Here is an 18,361-nt window from a genome sequence, read left to right as displayed (position 1 = left end):
CGGACGCTAACAGTCCTCTCAAACCTGGATGTGGAACTACATCCAAATCTGACACGGAAGTAAAGCAATTAAAGGTCACAGTTCATTTTGTGTTAACACATGTGCATCCTCTTAAAGCCATGCTGTTGAGGTAGATACCTTTTTATTTCACGATTTCACGTTTGCGGTCATTCCAAAACTTTAAAAATGCCAAAAAATATGTCGTCGTCATCAAGCGAAGATGAAGAGGAGGATCATTCTCCGTCGGCAGAACCAGTGAAAGAAACCGGTGAGTTTCAGCACATAAATTCCACTTAACTGGTGCATTGAAATGACTGAAATGCGAGTGTAACTATGTTTGAGCAGCTTTTAACGACAAGAGCTTTTGTATTTTCCAAAAGTTAGTTGGTCATTTCTTGTTGGAAAAACCAAGGTTGTGTTTGTTTTCACAGAGAAGAAGATCACACGGTACGAGTGTCCTGCTGACTTTGTGTCTCTCTGCCATGTGCCCTGCAGCAGCACTCTGACAGACACCCTGAAGAACAATAACAGCGAGTTATGGCTCATTAAAGCTCCTGCCAGCTTTGACCCAAAATGGTGGGTGCAGAATGTCTCTTTCCATCCGTTTCGTTACTTCTACTTTCCATTTGCAGTCAAACTTTTACAAGATCTGTTTCTAAATATTTTAGATTTTAGCATACTTGACTATACCTGAAGTCAGACTAATCCTTAGCATACTTAAAGTGTGGCGATAATCAGTTAACTTCAAGTTTGCTATTTTGGAACAACTAGTTTTGTGCTAAGTATATTTAAGTTGTAATTAAAATATCATTAATATATAGGCAATATGACATTAATATGTTATTATTTTAATGACGATATGCTCAATCATACGTTTCACACATTTCCATTTATAAAAACAATTACTTAATAGTAACCTACCGACATACTTTGTCATTACCTCATAGATAGGTCTAAAATGCATCTGTTTTGCAGCGCAGTCGTCACATTAATGGTTGCCATTTTTCTGGTCGCCTAGGTAACATGCAAATAAAACACATTACAATTAAGAAAAATAACATCCCTTTATTGGAGTTAGAAATCTAAGTGACTTGGGTTTAGTTTCAAACGTTCATGATTAGGGTGAAAACAACAATGTGACCATTTCTACCCTTCACATGCCTTATGGCCACTTTAGATCACATTTCCATTCAACATAAGTGCTGGTTGTATCTGCCTGCATGAACAAATGCCACATAGGCACATTTTGGGGAGGAGGGCAATCTTGAGTGATCACACATGACTCGTCCCCTGACTCGTCTGACTGATCTTTATCGAGCTGTTTCAAGCTAACCACAATGTTTTATAAAGCACAAGTTAGTATTGGTGGTTCAATGCTCGATGCCCATCTCATCAGAAAGCCAGTTGATGTTTTCAGTGCCTTCTGTGACAAATCAGACTCTTTGCTGAGTTTTTTTTAAATGTTTCCCAAATGTATAACAGGCCAAAAATTCTACTGTAAACATTTGGAGATGAATTCCCAGCCTGTTGTGACTGACCCCCAAACTTGCCTTTCCTCTCACCATCCAGCTTCAGTGGCATCAAGGTGCCCCTGTCAGGTCTTCAGACCCTGAAGGTTCCCACGGCTGCAGCTCCTGGGAGCCGCCAACAGATCTACAGCATCCTGGCATCCAACCATGGAACCTCAGAGCTTCACCTGCTCACCAGCGACAAGCAGGCGGCAGACGGCATGGTTTTAGGTCCCACTTTTTCAGGGCTGCTGAATGTGTGTGAGAGTTACGGAGACAGCAGCACCAACCAGGCCCCTCGGGTCATCCCCGCCTCTCCAGCACCCTCAATACCAGCTGGGCTCAAACAGCGGTTCCACCCCTTCGGTAGCAAGACCCCCACGTTGACCTGCGTGGCAGAGAATGAGGTGGATGGAGCTGCCTTCGGTCCCTCCTCTACAACTCTTCGCCCCCTGGTGGTCAAGCGATTCATAGAGGAAACGAGGCATGAGGCAGAGGAGGATGAGGAGGAAGGCAGGAAAAAGAAGAAAAAGAAAAAGAAAGAAAAGCGGGTAAAGACGGAGCAAATGGAGGAAGGGTTGAAGGTGAAAGAGGAACCTGAGGAAGTTCAGGAGGAAGTGATGGAGGCTCTCCCCTTCCTTGAGGGGGATGATTTGGGAGAGAAGAGGAAGAAGAAGAAGAAAAAGAAGGACAGAGAGCGGGAGTTGGTGGAGGAGGGACTGGAGCCCAGTGTACGAGTGAAGGTGGAAGAAGTTTCTGTGAAATCTGAACCAATAGACATTTTATGTGGTGAAGCAGCCGGAGGCTCGGAAAGAAAGAAGAAGAAGAAGAAGAAGAAAAGCAAAACTGATGATGACTAGTGGGTTTGACACCGATGTTTAATGTTCAGTTTTATCTTTTAATCTGTGTGAGTTACAGTTTACTACAAATTTCCTCCAGCTAATTGGAATGATGCGTAATGCAAGACTTTGGCAGCTGGTTGTTTTAGGAAAACAAAAACACATCCTGAATCTACTGAGCAGTGAGATGATTTATAAAATAGGCTCATTTCAGCATCTCTTGGGCCAATGTTGCTCTGGTTTTGAGCTCAGAAGCTGACAGCTTTACACACAGATACTGTGTACAGCTTCAGGAAATGATGACTGCATGGGAAATGAGGCTGAATATAGGATGAGATTCTGAGTTTTCTGCCAGTGTCTGTCAAGATGGAGGGAGTGTTACGGGGTTGTGCTCATGCTGTGTGTATTTACACCACTAACATGGCTGGTTTGGCAGCAGATCCAGAAAACCGGAGCTGATATAAAGACAGATTAACGAGACGGTGCCACGTAAGATTTATTGTTTGCATTTGTGAAGGTTGTGAGTCACGTAATGGGAAGCCGTGCAGGAAAACAATCTCTAAAACTGATTAATGGAAAAACAAGAAAATTGGTGTTTTCTGTCCCACAGCTGGGAGGTGAAAGATTCTAGCAACATTTTCCTCTCGTTCCCTGTCGGCGCTGACTTCATCCAGAAAGAATGAAACATGAATTTGTGTTGTGACTCTGCTGCTCTTAAAAAGTAGAAAAACTCAAAATTGGCAGAATTGTAGATTTCCAGTGATCACAAAGATGTGATTTGTGTGTAAGATTGTCATTAAAAACTGTCTTTTTGCTACTGTTTGTTCCTGAAAATAGTGTCTGAAATAAAATTGTCTCGTAGAACTGAATTTATTTCCAAAATAAAAACAAGGGTTGTTGTTTCCCAGACTGATGGGCAGCAACAGTTACTCCTCTAAGATCATTGCTGATGTCTTTCCTCCTTGACATCGCGTTAACACACACCTGAATGCTCCAGAGCAGCAAACTGATAAAACTTTTATAGAGGTGCTCACACTTACTGACGATCAGTTAATCAGGTGTATTTGATCAGCACCACCTGGCTGCTACTTACTCTTTTAATTCCTGTGGAAGCAGTGGGGGTGGATGATGATGGCACAGAGAACTATGTGGTGTGTTATTGTTCATCTCAGTGTGTTCACCTCTTTTTAAGCTCTGGTAAAGAGCTGTTTTTACTGTTTGGATCTTTGAAACCTTATAATTGAAGGAATGTGTGCTGTTTCATGACTAATTCTCATATTATTGATGTATTAAGTTTTCTCCCAGAACACATTGACAAAAAATGTTTTTTTTTTTATTTCTTGTTCTGTTTTTTTTCCACAAGCTCAGACTTTGCAGGATACTCTTCTTGACGATAATCGGTTCCATATATCTGCACAAAATACTGGAGTCAGACCCATTTTAGAGGAGCTTAAGACTACAAATCTCTACATTTTCACCACAAGCCAAAGTTCCTCACAGTAAGATGCCGCGAAGAAGTAAACGGTTCTGTCAGGAAGATGGCGCCACAGTCCAGGCTCGTGTCTGTGACGCAGACTGAGCGACCTCTGAGCTTATTATTTACACACTGTCTTTTAAATCATATAGAACAGATCTTCCGTTGCTGTCCAAATCCACAAAGAAAGAATTTGTAATTGTAAACTTTTCAGACGGCGGTAAATCGTCAGATCTCTGTTACACCGAGGTGAAAAATTTCAGCCTTGGCTCTGCATCCTCCGTCCCTCCCTCCCTCCCCTGCTCCCCTCTGCCTGCTCTGCACCGGAGCATGGTCCTGCTTCTTAATGAGCTCAGGCACCTCTGGTGCTATCACACTCTCACCATCTGTAGTAACCCCCCACCGCACATGCTGCAAGGCCTATTGATCCAGACTCATAAACCTGCACATACATTTTTGTAAAGCTTTCAAGATGTCTTTAAGATCCAAAACAATCATAACAGAACATAAAACCTCAACATACCAAAGAGAGTACATCACCAGTGTGAATTTGGCACCACTTAGCATAATAATATAGTTGTTTTTGGTTTAGCTGGCAGTCAGTAAAGCAGAGAGCCTTGGATGTTAGATGCTGGATAAAGCGTCTCTGTGACTCACATCTAATGCCAGATTTGTGTGTGTCCTCACAGGTATGTTGAATGTGTGTGTGAGCTTCTGTGCTCCAGGCTTTAGTGCATTTCTGTAACTGTGCAGCTGCTAGAGCTAAAAGTAAAAAATGCTTTTTACTGTGTTGGTTAAATCTCCTTAACATACTTCTTATAACACAAAATCCACCTGTATATCTCATATTTGATCAACAGCTCATTTATTTAAAAGTGTACATGTGCCAGTTTCATCACACTAAACCATTATTCTATAATAACCCTCTATTGATTTCCCAGTTGTTTACACAATGAATTTAAAAAAACTAACTCTGTGTAATGTCTGCGCTAATATACAAATAAAAAAAACACTTCAGAAAATCAATGAGCAACTGTCTGTCAAGTTAAAACCACCTCAAAAGAACCTGAAAGGTCTCTTTTAAACATTCTGCCTTCTAAATGTTGTGTGTCTTCTCATTTTTAGGTTCAGGGCTATTCCATGACAGTTCAGTCAATGATTTAAAATGTCCACATAATAAAATACTGATTCATTTATCTATTATTATGATTTTTTTTTTCAGATCATAACGGAATCTATTTGAAGGGGAAAATGCTGCGTGTTAGCACATTTATCACCTTACTTCCCCCGGAGCCTCATCACCATCACTATCACTAAGAAAGCATCCAAAATAAATGTGTACAACATATCAAATAATATGTGTGAAACCTGCTGATCTTAGCATAAATAATTAAGCAAATAAATAATTTATTTTAGCAGCACATTTTATCATATACAGAATTGTAACCGATATTAAATTATTTACATTTAATTTCTAATAGAAAGAGTTCCTGTGCCTCTCGAGCAATTTTTTGGTTGCAGTTCCTGATAAATAGAAGGATTAATGATGTTGTTTTCATATTAAGTTTTGCTGCAGAATATGATCATGGATGATTAACAGGACTTACGTTACATCAGTGAAGTGAAAAACTAAATAAATGTGAGTTAATTCAAATCATTGTCTAGAAAATGAATGAATGTAGCCTAATTAGCTTCTTCCAGACAGCTAACCATCTTGTGTGGGATGTGGACAACAACACAAACTTAATACATTTTGATAGCTTATTTAGCTCATGTGCACTTCCACACACAGTTGGACATTGATAGAAAAGAGGAAAAGAACAGAATAGGTTAAGTAACTACCATAGCTTTGATTCAACCTCACTTTTTCTTTCGTTGAACTTTTTTTTCCAAACGTCTTCATCCCCTACAGGAGAGACCAGCACTGATAAGTACCAGTAATGAATACGTTCTGATATTATATAAAAATATGCTCTTATTCTTCTTACATTCTGTTACATTACTCTACGTTGTTGCTTGACATTTTCTCGGTGACTTCTGATGCCTCCTTTGTCAGCCTCTTAAACATGTCAACAAACACATGTATGGCTGTGCATGTGCAGGGCTCCACTGAGATTTGTTCCTACTACAGCGTTGTTACATTCAGGAACTTTAGTGGGAGCCAAGGAACGGATTTTGCTAAATAGTCTAAAGTTGTAAAGACCGAAATTTCTCCACAAGGATGTGAGATACTGAAAGCATCATCAAGAAAAAGGATTATTTAAGTCAGTGCTGCTAAAGGTGGCTCAACAAGCTCTTGAATCATAGAGTGTACTTAATTTTTCACACACTGCACCTTTATTTTGCCTCAGTTTTTGTAAATAAAGGACAGTGCAATTTGCCATGTGTTGTTCATCTGAGGTTGAATTGACTTGTTTTTACCAGATGATTTGATTTATTATGTCCTGATATCTAAAACCTTAGAACTTTTATTTCATATGACTGTAACAGCTAAACTGAGCCAGAGCTGAACTATAAATAAACAGTTTCACAATAGAAATGAGCTAACTGACAAATCAGAGCAAAGATAAATACAAAAAGTTCCATGAAGGTCCAATATACTGCATGCAGTTTTTGTTACTGCATACAAAAAATCCTCTCTGAAAACTTTATTCAGTAATCAACTATTTACATGTTTTCATGAACAACTCCATCAATCCGATTTCTGCTGACCTGCGTATAGTACAGGCAGAAAACTTCAGAGCTAAATAAAGCATGAACTGGTTTTCCAAGCATAATATCATTTAATTGTGTCATTCTCAGCCTTTTTTTAAATCTTTCATCGAGGTTGCATCACGAGGGCCTGTGTTTGTGTGTCAGCATGTGCAATGTTCTCAAGAGGATGTGACAGATCTTCATCTGATTTCCCTCACATTCAGAGTTCACTTTCAGTCAAATGTAGTCTGAAATACACAGCAGGATAGAACTCTAAATCACCTCTCGCAGTCATAACTGCCCTCTTTTGTGTCTTCATCTCTCTACACTGCACTCAGGTGCTCAAAGTGGTCATTTTACCATCCGCAGTGCACTACCATTACTGAATGCCGTTGTGCTGTGTGTGCGTTAGGTATGCGTGGCTTCACCACTCACTTATAGACAAAGCTCTCTAAAAAAGCGCCGGAGTGATCAGCCTAAAACATTCAGTAAATCCGATGCCAAGTGCAGCAGTAGAGGAGGTTACTCACATCAGACTGGTTACATAAGGTGAATCATTGTGACTCTTACAAACTGTCACAGACTTCTATTCAAGCAATCTTTTAATTAGTTTTAAATTCATATGCATTTTACTTTCTCTAGTTTTACTACATTTCACTTAGTCACACACCTGTATGTGTGAAGGATGTGTGGTAAAAACTATGAACAAACAAGTAAACTCGCCAGTGTGGACAGGAAGCAGAGATGCTTTTCTATCACATTATTAGTGTTGCTTTTTCTTGGTGTCTACACAGTTAAAGAGACCACACTGCAGAGCTGCAATAAAATGAATAAAAAGGAGTTGTGACAGGTCTGCAAAGCTCACTCCAACAGGCTCCCCTTGGTAAACTGATCCCGAGTAGTTTATTTCCTGTTTTTCACCACAGTAATGTTGCAAAACAAATTTGACAAGTTCTGCTGTGACTGCAGATAAATACATGAGCACAGGAGGGCTGAAGAGCTCACAGTGCTTTATTAGTAAAGGGACAGATGTGTGGAACAAGAGGAAAGAAAGATCTACGGCTCACTTTTTTATGATTAAACTGGAACACTGCTAAAAAATGTAAATAAAAACAGAACGAAGTGATGTGTAAATCATTTAAAGCTGTTATAGTACAAACATAACATATTAAATGTTGAAACTTGGAAATCTTATTGTTCTTTTGAACAATATAAGCTCAGTAACCAGATGCCAGTAACATGTTTAAAAAGTTGGGACAATGAGAGCAGAAACAGACTGGAAAAGTTTTGTAATGCTTAACATGTGGTTTAACATCTAATTAGGTACAAAAGGTCAGTAACATGACATGGTCTAAAAAGAGCATCCCGGAGGAGCTTCTAGAAATAAAGATGGGGAGGGATTCACCTTTCTGTGACAGACTGTATGAATAAAAAGTTGAACAATTCAAGAATAACTTCTGATTTTGGGGATGGCATCATCTAAAGTGCACAGTGGCATTAAAAGAGTCCAGAGAAACCATCACTGATTGGTCGAGATCCTCAGGACATCATGCAGCCCTCCGTTAAAAACTAACATGATTCTGTAGTAGAAACTACACATGAGCTCAGGAAAACTTCTAAAGAACATTTTCAGTAAACACAGGTTTACAAGTTCAAGTAAACTGAATTAGACAGCAACCCCAGAGGCCTTCAGTCCATGCAATGAATTAAGATCTATAATATGTTCCAAGAATATGCAACCTCATGTGAAGTGTTGAAATGGTGTCCACAAACTAGTTAAAAAGAACATATAACATATACATACATTTATAACAGAAACCAAACCACATAGTTTAATTCCAAATGTTTACTTGAAAATATGGAATATACACTTTTATTCACTTGTCCAAATCATAGCAGTTTCACAATCCATGATTATAAATTGTGACATGGTAACACATCCCAAGGCTAATGCTTCCTGTTACGCAGCGTTCACATGACTTCACATGACCTCTCTTTTGTAACAATTTCAAGTTCTGTCATGAGATCAAATACATTATTACCTGAACGTAAAAAAAATAGGATTGTATTTTTTTAATTATTTCTTTTTTTATTATTGCTTTCAAACTGGCATTGATGGATTTGAGGACTTATACCTTTTCTTGGCCTGAGCTTTTTTAAGATGGATTAAGGTGAAGTGGAGAATGTTCTTGTGTGTAACAAACCAAAAGACAATTATGTACAGGTTTTAGACCATGATTTTAACTGTTGAGCAGCTAAAATCCTTGCTGGTCGTTTGTCTTCTCGGGTTCCAGCCAGTCTGTTCTCAAGAGAAGGTGTGGTTAATGTCCTGTCATATCACATGTTATTAGTATGTGTTTTTGTAGTTTTGTGTGTTATTTCTATGTAACCTGAGGACTGGGGAGTCACTCTGTCCTGTGCTTTTATTCTAACACTAACCATTTATGCTATTTACTGTATTGTCCACTCTATGTAATGTGACAATAAGACACATCACCCTTATTCAATCCTAACTCTAACTTAATTTAGCAGCATAAAATGTCATGCTAAAAGCTCAAAATGCATAGAAATGAAGTGCTGGAAGTGGTGTGTTATTCATATGCATAGCCATGAGATTACATTTTTCTAAACTCTTCCAGAGTGTGGTTAAAAAAGAGCTGAAATATATCCATAAACCCGCTCCTGTCCAAACATTTCAAACATAGTTAACATGTCCATAAGATAAGATAATTTTTAGTGTCACAAAACACAGTCTGAGTGACTTGCATGCAAATGTGTATAGTTTTATAATAATTTATATAATTTAACCCCTTCTTCTTGAGAATCACATATTATGTAATGTTAGAATATATACAGATGATTTATCCCAAATTAGAGCTGCTCATTGCATAGCGTAGTAGAGGTAAAGAAGACAGTGTCATTTGCTGGCAGGCGAAGTCAGATTAGCATTATTCATAAGTATTTATTCAACTAAGGTATTCCCTGAAGCCATGCCTCAAGCCATTTTAAGGCCATGGGAGTTTTTTCATGGTTTAATAACTCCTGGAGAGGAACTTTAAAAAGAATAACACTTCCATTTTATATCTTTTATCATTTTACAGTCATATTAGGTCTCTAAACAACTGGATTCTGTTTTATTTACATATTACACATCATCCAAAATTCTTTTGTAAACAGTGCTGGAAGACACCTCAGCCCCACGTACCACACCTTCCCCAGTTTTGTTCTTCTTCCTCGAACTGGCTAGAAGCAGTTTTTCTGTGAAGTGGAGTGATATTTCATAACCACATTAGTTTGAGTGGTTATTAACTCAGTGATTTAGTGACACGTCTTGTTTGAAGGAACATGAAAGAAAATGAAAACTGCTTCTACTTTACAACCCTTAAGTTGTCCAGTCTGTGACCACACAATAGTAACCAGAGCAGGATAGTGTTAAGTGATTGGAAGTATGAGCTTACCAATTAGCCCTGATTGCATTACTATGGATTTCTGACTCTAAAACTTTAGCGATACAACTTGGCAACTCTTCTATTTCTTTCCAAAATTGTACACTGACAACCGACTTTCTTATAAGTTATATTGGAGCGTTCCGCCTCCTGTTTACCAGTCTGGATCTTCAACCTGTTGACAAGGAGTGGACACTACACAATTTAAATAAAAATGCATATTTGAATGTGTGAATGTGTGTTCTTATTTCTTAATATTATATGTGATGGATATACATAACAAAGAACATGCTAAATCTAAACATAAAGCTGGCTGAGGTAGCATGCAAACCATGTGCTCCAGCTCAAATGACACCGAATGTGTCCACCTCAAGAACGATTCACATTTATCAACCTGCACAAAAGAAAAACAACTCAATATATCTGTCTTGATGGAATGAAACAATAGAGTTTGAGGTATTTGACTATTGTAACTGATGAGTAATCCATACATTCTTGATGTTTTCTTTGGAGATGGACCACGTGAATCATCAAAGTATTACCACAGGTGTCGTGAAGTTTCTTCTCTCAGGAGAAACTTGTGACTGATGCATTACTGCGTTATAATCATAAATAATGGTGAAAAGGCAGCCTCAGTAAATAAGCAGCCTTTGCATTTAAAAGTTTTTTTTCTTGTTTTAGGTAAGATGAATGAAAAAAGAAGAAAGAATAGTGGAGGATCTGGATGCAGTGTCTCTGTGGGAATCAGCCTCAGACCTGGTCAGCCCCACTGTATCTTAGCAACCACGCCAGAGTGAGTTAGTCTCCTTGAATGCACCACTTTCACTGCTCAGGATAGCAGCTCAGAGGTCGAGAAGTCAGTGAGGCAGGATCAGTTCATGTTTGAGTTCAACAGACTGACATTTCACCATCAACTGCTGACTTAAAGGAACATCTCTAAGTATGATGAAGAGCAGTGAAGTTTAATGAAAAAGTAAGCCACAGCAGTGTTTATGGTTTTCATTTAACTATTCTAAAAAAGGCTCAGATGTTCATGTTTTTAAATTCAAAGTATGAAGGGTACAATTTTGGTTGATATTTGATGTTTGCATGGTATTTTTTTCCACAGAGGTGCATTAACATTTAAATGCTGATATATTTGTTTATACCAATGTGCACAGATGGACAGCAGCTTGACTTAACTGACCGTTGACTACAGAATTGGGCTTTTTACTGGTTTACGGGATGTTTTATTGAATGCATACCAATATGTATTTGTTACGATCCACCTCAGAGAAAGGGGAAGTTACAACAAACCAGATATTGGCTGAAGGTAAAGAAATTGACAGCAAAAGCAAAACTCTAATTGAACTGAGGGCCTGAGAGTGTCAACAAAAATTATAAAATTAAATATAAATCTAATCTAAAAACGAAAAAATCCTACTGCTTGCTGTATCATCACTCATCACCCATATACTGAACAACTGAAAAGCAGCAACAGTCCTCTGAGCAGTCTGCACTGTATGCTGAGGTGACTTTGCAGGACATGTTGGCAACCTTATAGGGCAACTCGGATCACCAACACTGGACATTGTAGCAACATCTGATTCTTACTCCCACCTTGCACCATCTGTAATTATTGACACATATGTTGTACTGAGAACCATAGATAATGAGAATAATTAAACCAAAAACTTACAGCACAGGAGTCACTTTTAGTACCTTAACAAGCAGAGCACCAACTACTCACTTGCTCAAATGAAATCACTAAACAAAACATTACCTTCTTAATCATGGGATGAATTAACAATCCCGGACAAGCCCCCATTAATTTTCCAATCCAGCTCAGCCAGGGAAAGGGGAAGTCAAATCAAACCTATATGCCACCCGGTACTTTAGGCATAACAGGATGATGAATATCCACTGCGGGGCAGACTGTCTTTGGCCAGAATTACAGAATTTAACTATTTCCGATTAATACATTTAAACTTTCATATACCAAATGGAATACTGAGGGATAAACTGGCCAGATCTGTGTTTTTCCAGTACAAAATATGCATATACTTTGAGTGAAAAATAAAACAATGGGAAGATTTCTTAATAGGCTCGTTTTTGCTTTAAAAGCCACAACTTTCTGACTTTCTGATCTCGATAGTCAGAACCAGCATTTTGACAAAACTCTACCTCAATCTTCAAGTCACAAGTGGAAGGTTCAAATGTGAGCTGAGGCCATGAGGCCTGTTCAGTTCCAGTTGATCACTGTAGCATCTATCTACAGACGGTTATCTTATATCAGCTGGTGACTCCGTGGAAATACATTATACCAACGGTAAAAGAATGAGTCAATGTATGGCTGAACAGCACTGTATGTGTGAGAGCTGCTGTATGAGCTCAGAAGAGGTTCTGCTCTGTGTGTGTGTGTGTGTGTGTGTGTGTGTGTGTGTGTGTGTGTGTGTGTTAGGCTGCGGTGCTGTCTGCCATGGAGGAGGACGAGGATGAATAATAAATGCAGTCTGAAGTTTGGATCCAACGTGTGCAGATTACAGAGCAGAGCAGAGGCCTTTCTGCTGACCGGCCAACTCGATGCCAATGATGAGGTTTGGGTTGGTGGGGGTGGTGTTTGGGGAGTTGTAGTTGGTGTGGAGAAGGGTTTTTGTTCTTATTTTTTTCTTCGGTTGGGGGGCAGAGAGGGGTGCTATAGTGGTAATGAATGGGAGGACCATTTCTTGCCATCCCCCCCCTCCCTCTGCAGTCATCTCTCTCAATTCCTTTCCACTCTTGCTTTCTTTTTCAACCAGCGCGCCTTGCTCCAGCCAGCCTGCGGCAATGTGAGCGTTGCCATGGTAACTTGGACCTGCTAAGGACCGCAGCGATGGAGAGAAAGGGAGGAGGGAGGGCGCAGCTCATCAATGTCTTCAGAGTCCCCCTTTCCCTCCCCCACCAAAATACACAGACAGTCTTTAGGCATGCTGTTGAAAGCATAAAGATCACAAAGGCCTCAAGCTTCAAATATTCAGCAAATAATCTATCTATCTATCTATCTATCTATCTATCTATCTATCTATCTATCTATCTATCTATCTATCTATCTATCTATCTATCTATCTATCTATCTATCTATCTATCTATCTATCTGTCTTTCTATCTCTCTGTCTGTCTGTCTGTCTGTCTGTCTGTCTGTCTGTCTGTCTGTCTGTCTGTCTGTCTGTCTCTCTCGAAGCCAAATTAGAAAATACCCACTGCTCTTCTCTGTATATATGTACCAGTATGAGTTTGTACTCTGGCCCATTTCCAGCTCCAGCCCTATAATAAGCCCCTCCGCTGAAAATGAAAGGGTGACATGGATCAATAACTGGATATATGAAGCCTCTCTGCTCAAACTGACATGGAAATTGCAATTCTTCTTTTGTACTTCTATTTTCTCCCAGACAATGGAGGGAGTTGTTGTGCTGCCTGTTTGTGTGCTGTTACTGAGCTAGGGGTTGTGTGTTTGTGCATGTGTGTTGCGGTGTAGATGTGAAAGGCTGCGGCAGCCGTCGACAGACAGCCACAATCCTTACCGCACCAACAACTTGATTGCATACTAATGTTTTGGTATGACGCATCTCTCGTTTCTGCTCTCCCTCCCCCCAAATCAACTTCCTCCCCATCGCTCTCCCCTTCCTCATCTCAGTTATTTCCTTAATTTTTTCTTCCTACCCACCCTCCCACCTTGCTCCTCATATTGTGTGGCAGTGATATGGCAGAGAGCTGCTGCTGCTACAACCCACCCACCACCTCTGCAGTGACAAACAGGAATTCAAACACATGGGACTTGACAGTAGAAAACGCAGCAGAATGATATTTACAGCTGCGTGTATCACATATCTTCATAAGTCATTATTAAGCTTTTTATTTAATTAAATATTTAAAAAATGTCAGGAAACAGAAAGTCACCCGTTGACCATTTGGCTTCCATACGCTGGCTGTCTCTCAGAACAGCTGGGTGGCACATTTGAGCCCCTTTTGAATAATAGTGAATACAAAAAGCAATATATCACCCCCCTTAGAAAAGCTGAGACAGGTGAGTGTCTCGTAGTCAGAAATGACTTCCCAATAATATTGAACCTGACTACTTAATCTAGTCCAGGTGAAAGTATCTCTGACTCCCAGCTGTCAAATCCTCTCTAGTTATAAGAGACAATGCAGCAAAGAGACTTAAAAGGATCTTTGAGATAATATGCTCAGAGAATGTTGAACATTTGCTTTTCTGAAACAGAGATCAGTTGTTGTGGATCTTAGGATTTGCAGCTCCGGTGCTCCATCTCTTCATCTTTTGGTTGCATTAAAATCTTTAAAATACCAAAAGGAGAATATGATCAGTTTGGCTCGTTAATATGCTGTACAAAAGGAAATCTCTGCCTCTCACAGCCAAGAAGCCTGAAGTTCTTCTCCCTTTGTTAATGGGACTAGTTTTCTTTGCTTTAATCACTTTAGACCACTGGCACACAGCAAGTCAAATGTTAGAACAGTGAATGCTACACAAGACAGTGTGATAGGCTGCACTGAGAATCTGTTGCTAGGCTCACTGTGAACAAACCAGTCAAGTCTGACATATGTTTTCAAAGCAGCCCCCTTAGCAGCTTGCAGCAGTTGCCATGGAAACCCCAATGCCATTTCCCCCCATTGTTTGGGCGGCTCGATATCCTGAAAGCTTTTTCAGAGTCTTGGTTTATTAGAGCCTTGAAGACTGACAGTGAGAGCTGGTTTGGTGCAGTTTGTTGCTGTGTGTGGATACAGTTTCTATGTGCATGAGTTTTTTTGCAAAATTATGAGTGTTTCTGTGTGATAGCAGGCTGTGTGTTTCTGTGTCTCAGAGGACGTGTTCATGTGACAGTGCAGGTCAACCTCAGTGAGAGGCAGCGACAAAAAAAAGAGCTCCTTCACTTGACCTTCACTGCAGATGCAGACATGGACACAGTCTGTGCTGCTCTGTGAGCAGAGTGGAGCTACAGCCAGTGGGGGATACATGGCTAACAAAGAGATCACATAAAAAATGTCTTAGGTTAATAGGCATTTTTCAGCTTATTCTTTAAAATGAAAAGAACATTTTACCCCTTAATCATGTTCAGAATCATCACCTAAATCATCACCCATTTACTGCCAAATTTTAAATGACTCGCAGACTTTGTGTTCCTACTGTATGTAATAAAAGGTGAAAATTAATCAATGAAACAGAAAATCTCCCTAAAGTGGTGGACGCAGCTTCTCTTGAATGTTTGAGCTCTTAATCTCATCTGCACAGGAATCTGTGACCGCATTCCTTCAGTCTTAAATGGACGATCATTACCATAGGTGAGGACAGGAATGCAGATCAATCACTGAAACGAGAGGTTCACCCTCACACTCTCCAACACGTTGTCTTGTACTGCTGATTTTGCAATAATCTGTCTCCACATCCTGTGATCTCTGTCAAACTTACCCATTTACAAGTCAAAGTACTTTAATATTCTTCACTTAAAACAGCAGCTGCCTCTCAACCCTATAATGTACAGTACATTTCAAGTAACATGTAGACATACAAGCCATAATAAACAAATCTGATGAAGTTAGCAGAATCAAACCGAATGAAAAGGCCCCGCTGAGATGCAAAGTGCAACAACAAACTGAATAAGTACACCTCTGACATGCTCCTAACTAAGCAATCAATACAGAAAAAATTAATTAGTTAAATTGAATTTAATGTCATTCCCTTGTTTGGTCCATGCATATCAAAACCTAAAGTGTGAAGCAGGCACAAATAAAAAAAAACTGTGTGTGAAGATGCACATTCTTTTTGTCAATGTGCTTATTTGCTGTGAGACTGTTGTCCAGTAACCATCACTACTCCCTTACAACATGAAAGGTGTCAGTACGCTGCGACTAATACTCATCACTTTCTTAGATAATCAGGCTAATTTCTTATTTTTGACTCTGCCCTGCACAGCGGGACAAAGAGTGAGCTGCCACTGTGTTGCTGTCAGTTTTAGAGGCTCCATGTTTGAATAAGTGTGCCAACTTTTGTTCCCCCAGCACCCTGATTTAAAATGGATGTATACACTCGGGTGATCTGTTCAATGCAGATTGGAGCTGGAGACATATTCGGTGCGCCAGCAATGTAAAGTATCCTCACAAAGCAACAAAAGACAGGTTGATTAGAGAATCCGTCCTGACAGATTTAGGTGTTGCAGCAGAAAGTTGCTCTGGACCATATTTAGTGTAACAACAGACAGAAAAACAGAGATCAAATTCAATTCTGGCATCCAGCTAACATGCATTTCCATGATGAAGACCAAACTGTGTGTTAGCTAGTTGCTACACCTAGACTAAAGCATCGTAGAGGGCCTATTTGTAACATAGCAGTGCATTCCCAGTGCTGTTATAGAACTATGATTTGTTGACCAGCTCTAAATATCCTGAGCAGAAAATTCCCCTCTCCATAACCCAGTAGACAAAGCACATATTTTTAAACAACCACAGTCTGAGTCATACATTTCTATGCATAACTGAACTTATATCACTTCAACTTTTATGCTTAGTTTTAGCTATGAGCTTTGAGTTCTGATCATTGCTTTTTACAGCATCAGAACAAAGCCATGTGGCGAGCAATTTGTATAATTTCCCCATCAAATTTATTCATCTTCAGCGGTTCTAACACAGAGCGAGACAGTAAATTCAGCATGACGACTTGGAAGCTGCCTTCCTAGAGTGTTTGTGTGCGTGAGCCCTCAGTTAAATTTGGGTCAGAGTTCAGGCTGCTGGGTGAGAAATAAATTGGCCATTGGAAGAGAGCTATCGCTCCCCCCGAAGTCCTGCTAGGCAGCCATCTGCCTGCGGGTTGAGACTGACAAGCCCTTCTGCTCCGAGTCCCTTTGACTGGGAGTTGTCAAAGTGGGATTGTTCATTGGAAATTGGTATGTCAGGCAAAGACAATCCTCCTGCAGACTTGCTTTAACAACACAGCCATTTGTGTCTCATGTTAAAGGGGTTGGCAAACACAGGTAACAACCACCAGAGCTCCCCCCGAGATACAGTGTCAATCGCAGATGTTAAATCTAAAAGCACGAGGATAACAGTTACCAGAGTCATTTGCTGAAATAAAATCATAAAAGAGCCTTAAAAGGGCCGTTTCAGTGCTGTGTGCGCAATTAAATCCCGACCAGAATGCCTACAGAATAGTATTCTTGTCTAAAAAGGCATTCAATCGGATAGAAATGATAAAAACTGAATTTGAAAGTAACAGGAGTTTAGAAATTGGCCTGTAATATGACAAAACTGAGGGGTTAAGTCCAGATTTCCTGAACTTTTTTGACCTTTTAAGACATCCAGAAGATTAGCAGGTGAGACAACGTGTGAGAGCAGCAGCTAACCTTCCGTAGCATTACTGCGAGTGAGAGTTATTGTTTGATGCATCTCTCTGTTGACCTGGTACGGCTTTTCCACTCACATGTTGCTGTTAAGCATACGTTCAAAGGTTTTTTTTCAACACCAAAGCAGTGATTAAAAGAGCCTCGGCACCCTGTGAAAGCATTTTCATACAGGAGAGACCTCCTCACATCACTTTGATTCCGATATCAATATTCATGCTCGGCTGTAAAGAAAATCAAGTCATCTCTATAAATATTGCATTGCCTTCAACACAATATATTTAATAACAGACATATTTTTGCGACTGTACTTAAAAGAAGGGAAAATATATTTGTTAGTTTTTGTTTGACCTTTTTCTTAAGTTTTATATAAAGGTCTGACACAGTTGGAGAAATACAGTCTACTTTGTATCTTTAATCTCGGCTCTAATTCATGTACGGCAGTTATCCTGAACCCTCTTTCCAGGAAATTCCTCATGCATCTTTCTATGCTGAGTGAACCTCGCACACTGGCATCAGACTGTTTCATCAGCAGTGGACATTATTGTGGCTCCACCTTTAAAATTATTCCAACAATGCGCTCCTGTTTGCAAATGAAGACCATCTGCACTGCATGTTGTTTCACCAGCAGTGATCGCACCACATTTACTGGATTAATTAAGAATATTTGGTAGAGTGGAAGGTGGAGTAGATGGACTCAGTCTTTCACCCTCCCACAGACATTTGTAATCTGATAAATGGGTTTAGTTATGATTTTGTACATATAAACAAATCTAATTTTTTAAATGTGTGTTGAGTAAAAGCCTTGTGCATCCCCCATGATCTTTGGTACCTTATTTTCACTATAGCTGTCACTCTCAACCAACAATACCTGAAGAATGAATGATTTGGAATTCACTGTGACGTCTCACTGGGTGAAAGTTTATATATATTGTGCTGTACTTCATCCGGCTCTGCGTTCAGTGTTCTTTCCCTTTTTAAAATCCAAACATTTCCACATGATGGATCTGATGGTGCTTTGTCAGGGTTGGTTTCC

General features: G+C 39.7%; 1 protein-coding gene across 1 annotated transcript; it reads left to right on the top strand.

The window, feature by feature from the left end:
- Positions 1-46: 46 nt before the first annotated feature.
- On the top strand, positions 47-3,290 carry polr1g (RNA polymerase I subunit G). The gene is made up of 3 exons (XM_072391939.1): positions 47-268; positions 432-576; positions 1,570-3,290. Exons 1-3 carry the CDS (start codon positions 187-189, stop codon positions 2,366-2,368), a joined length of 1,026 nt encoding a protein of 341 aa, XP_072248040.1. The 5' UTR covers positions 47-186; the 3' UTR covers positions 2,369-3,290.
- Positions 3,291-18,361: the final 15,071 nt, after the last annotated feature.

The sequence above is a fragment of the Leuresthes tenuis genome, unplaced genomic scaffold (assembly GCF_036924035.1).
Source record: "Leuresthes tenuis unplaced genomic scaffold, fLeuTen1.0.hap1 SCAF_9, whole genome shotgun sequence".
NCBI lineage: Eukaryota > Metazoa > Chordata > Actinopteri > Atheriniformes > Atherinopsidae > Leuresthes > Leuresthes tenuis.
This window is presented reverse-complemented; position numbering and strand designations above follow the sequence as displayed.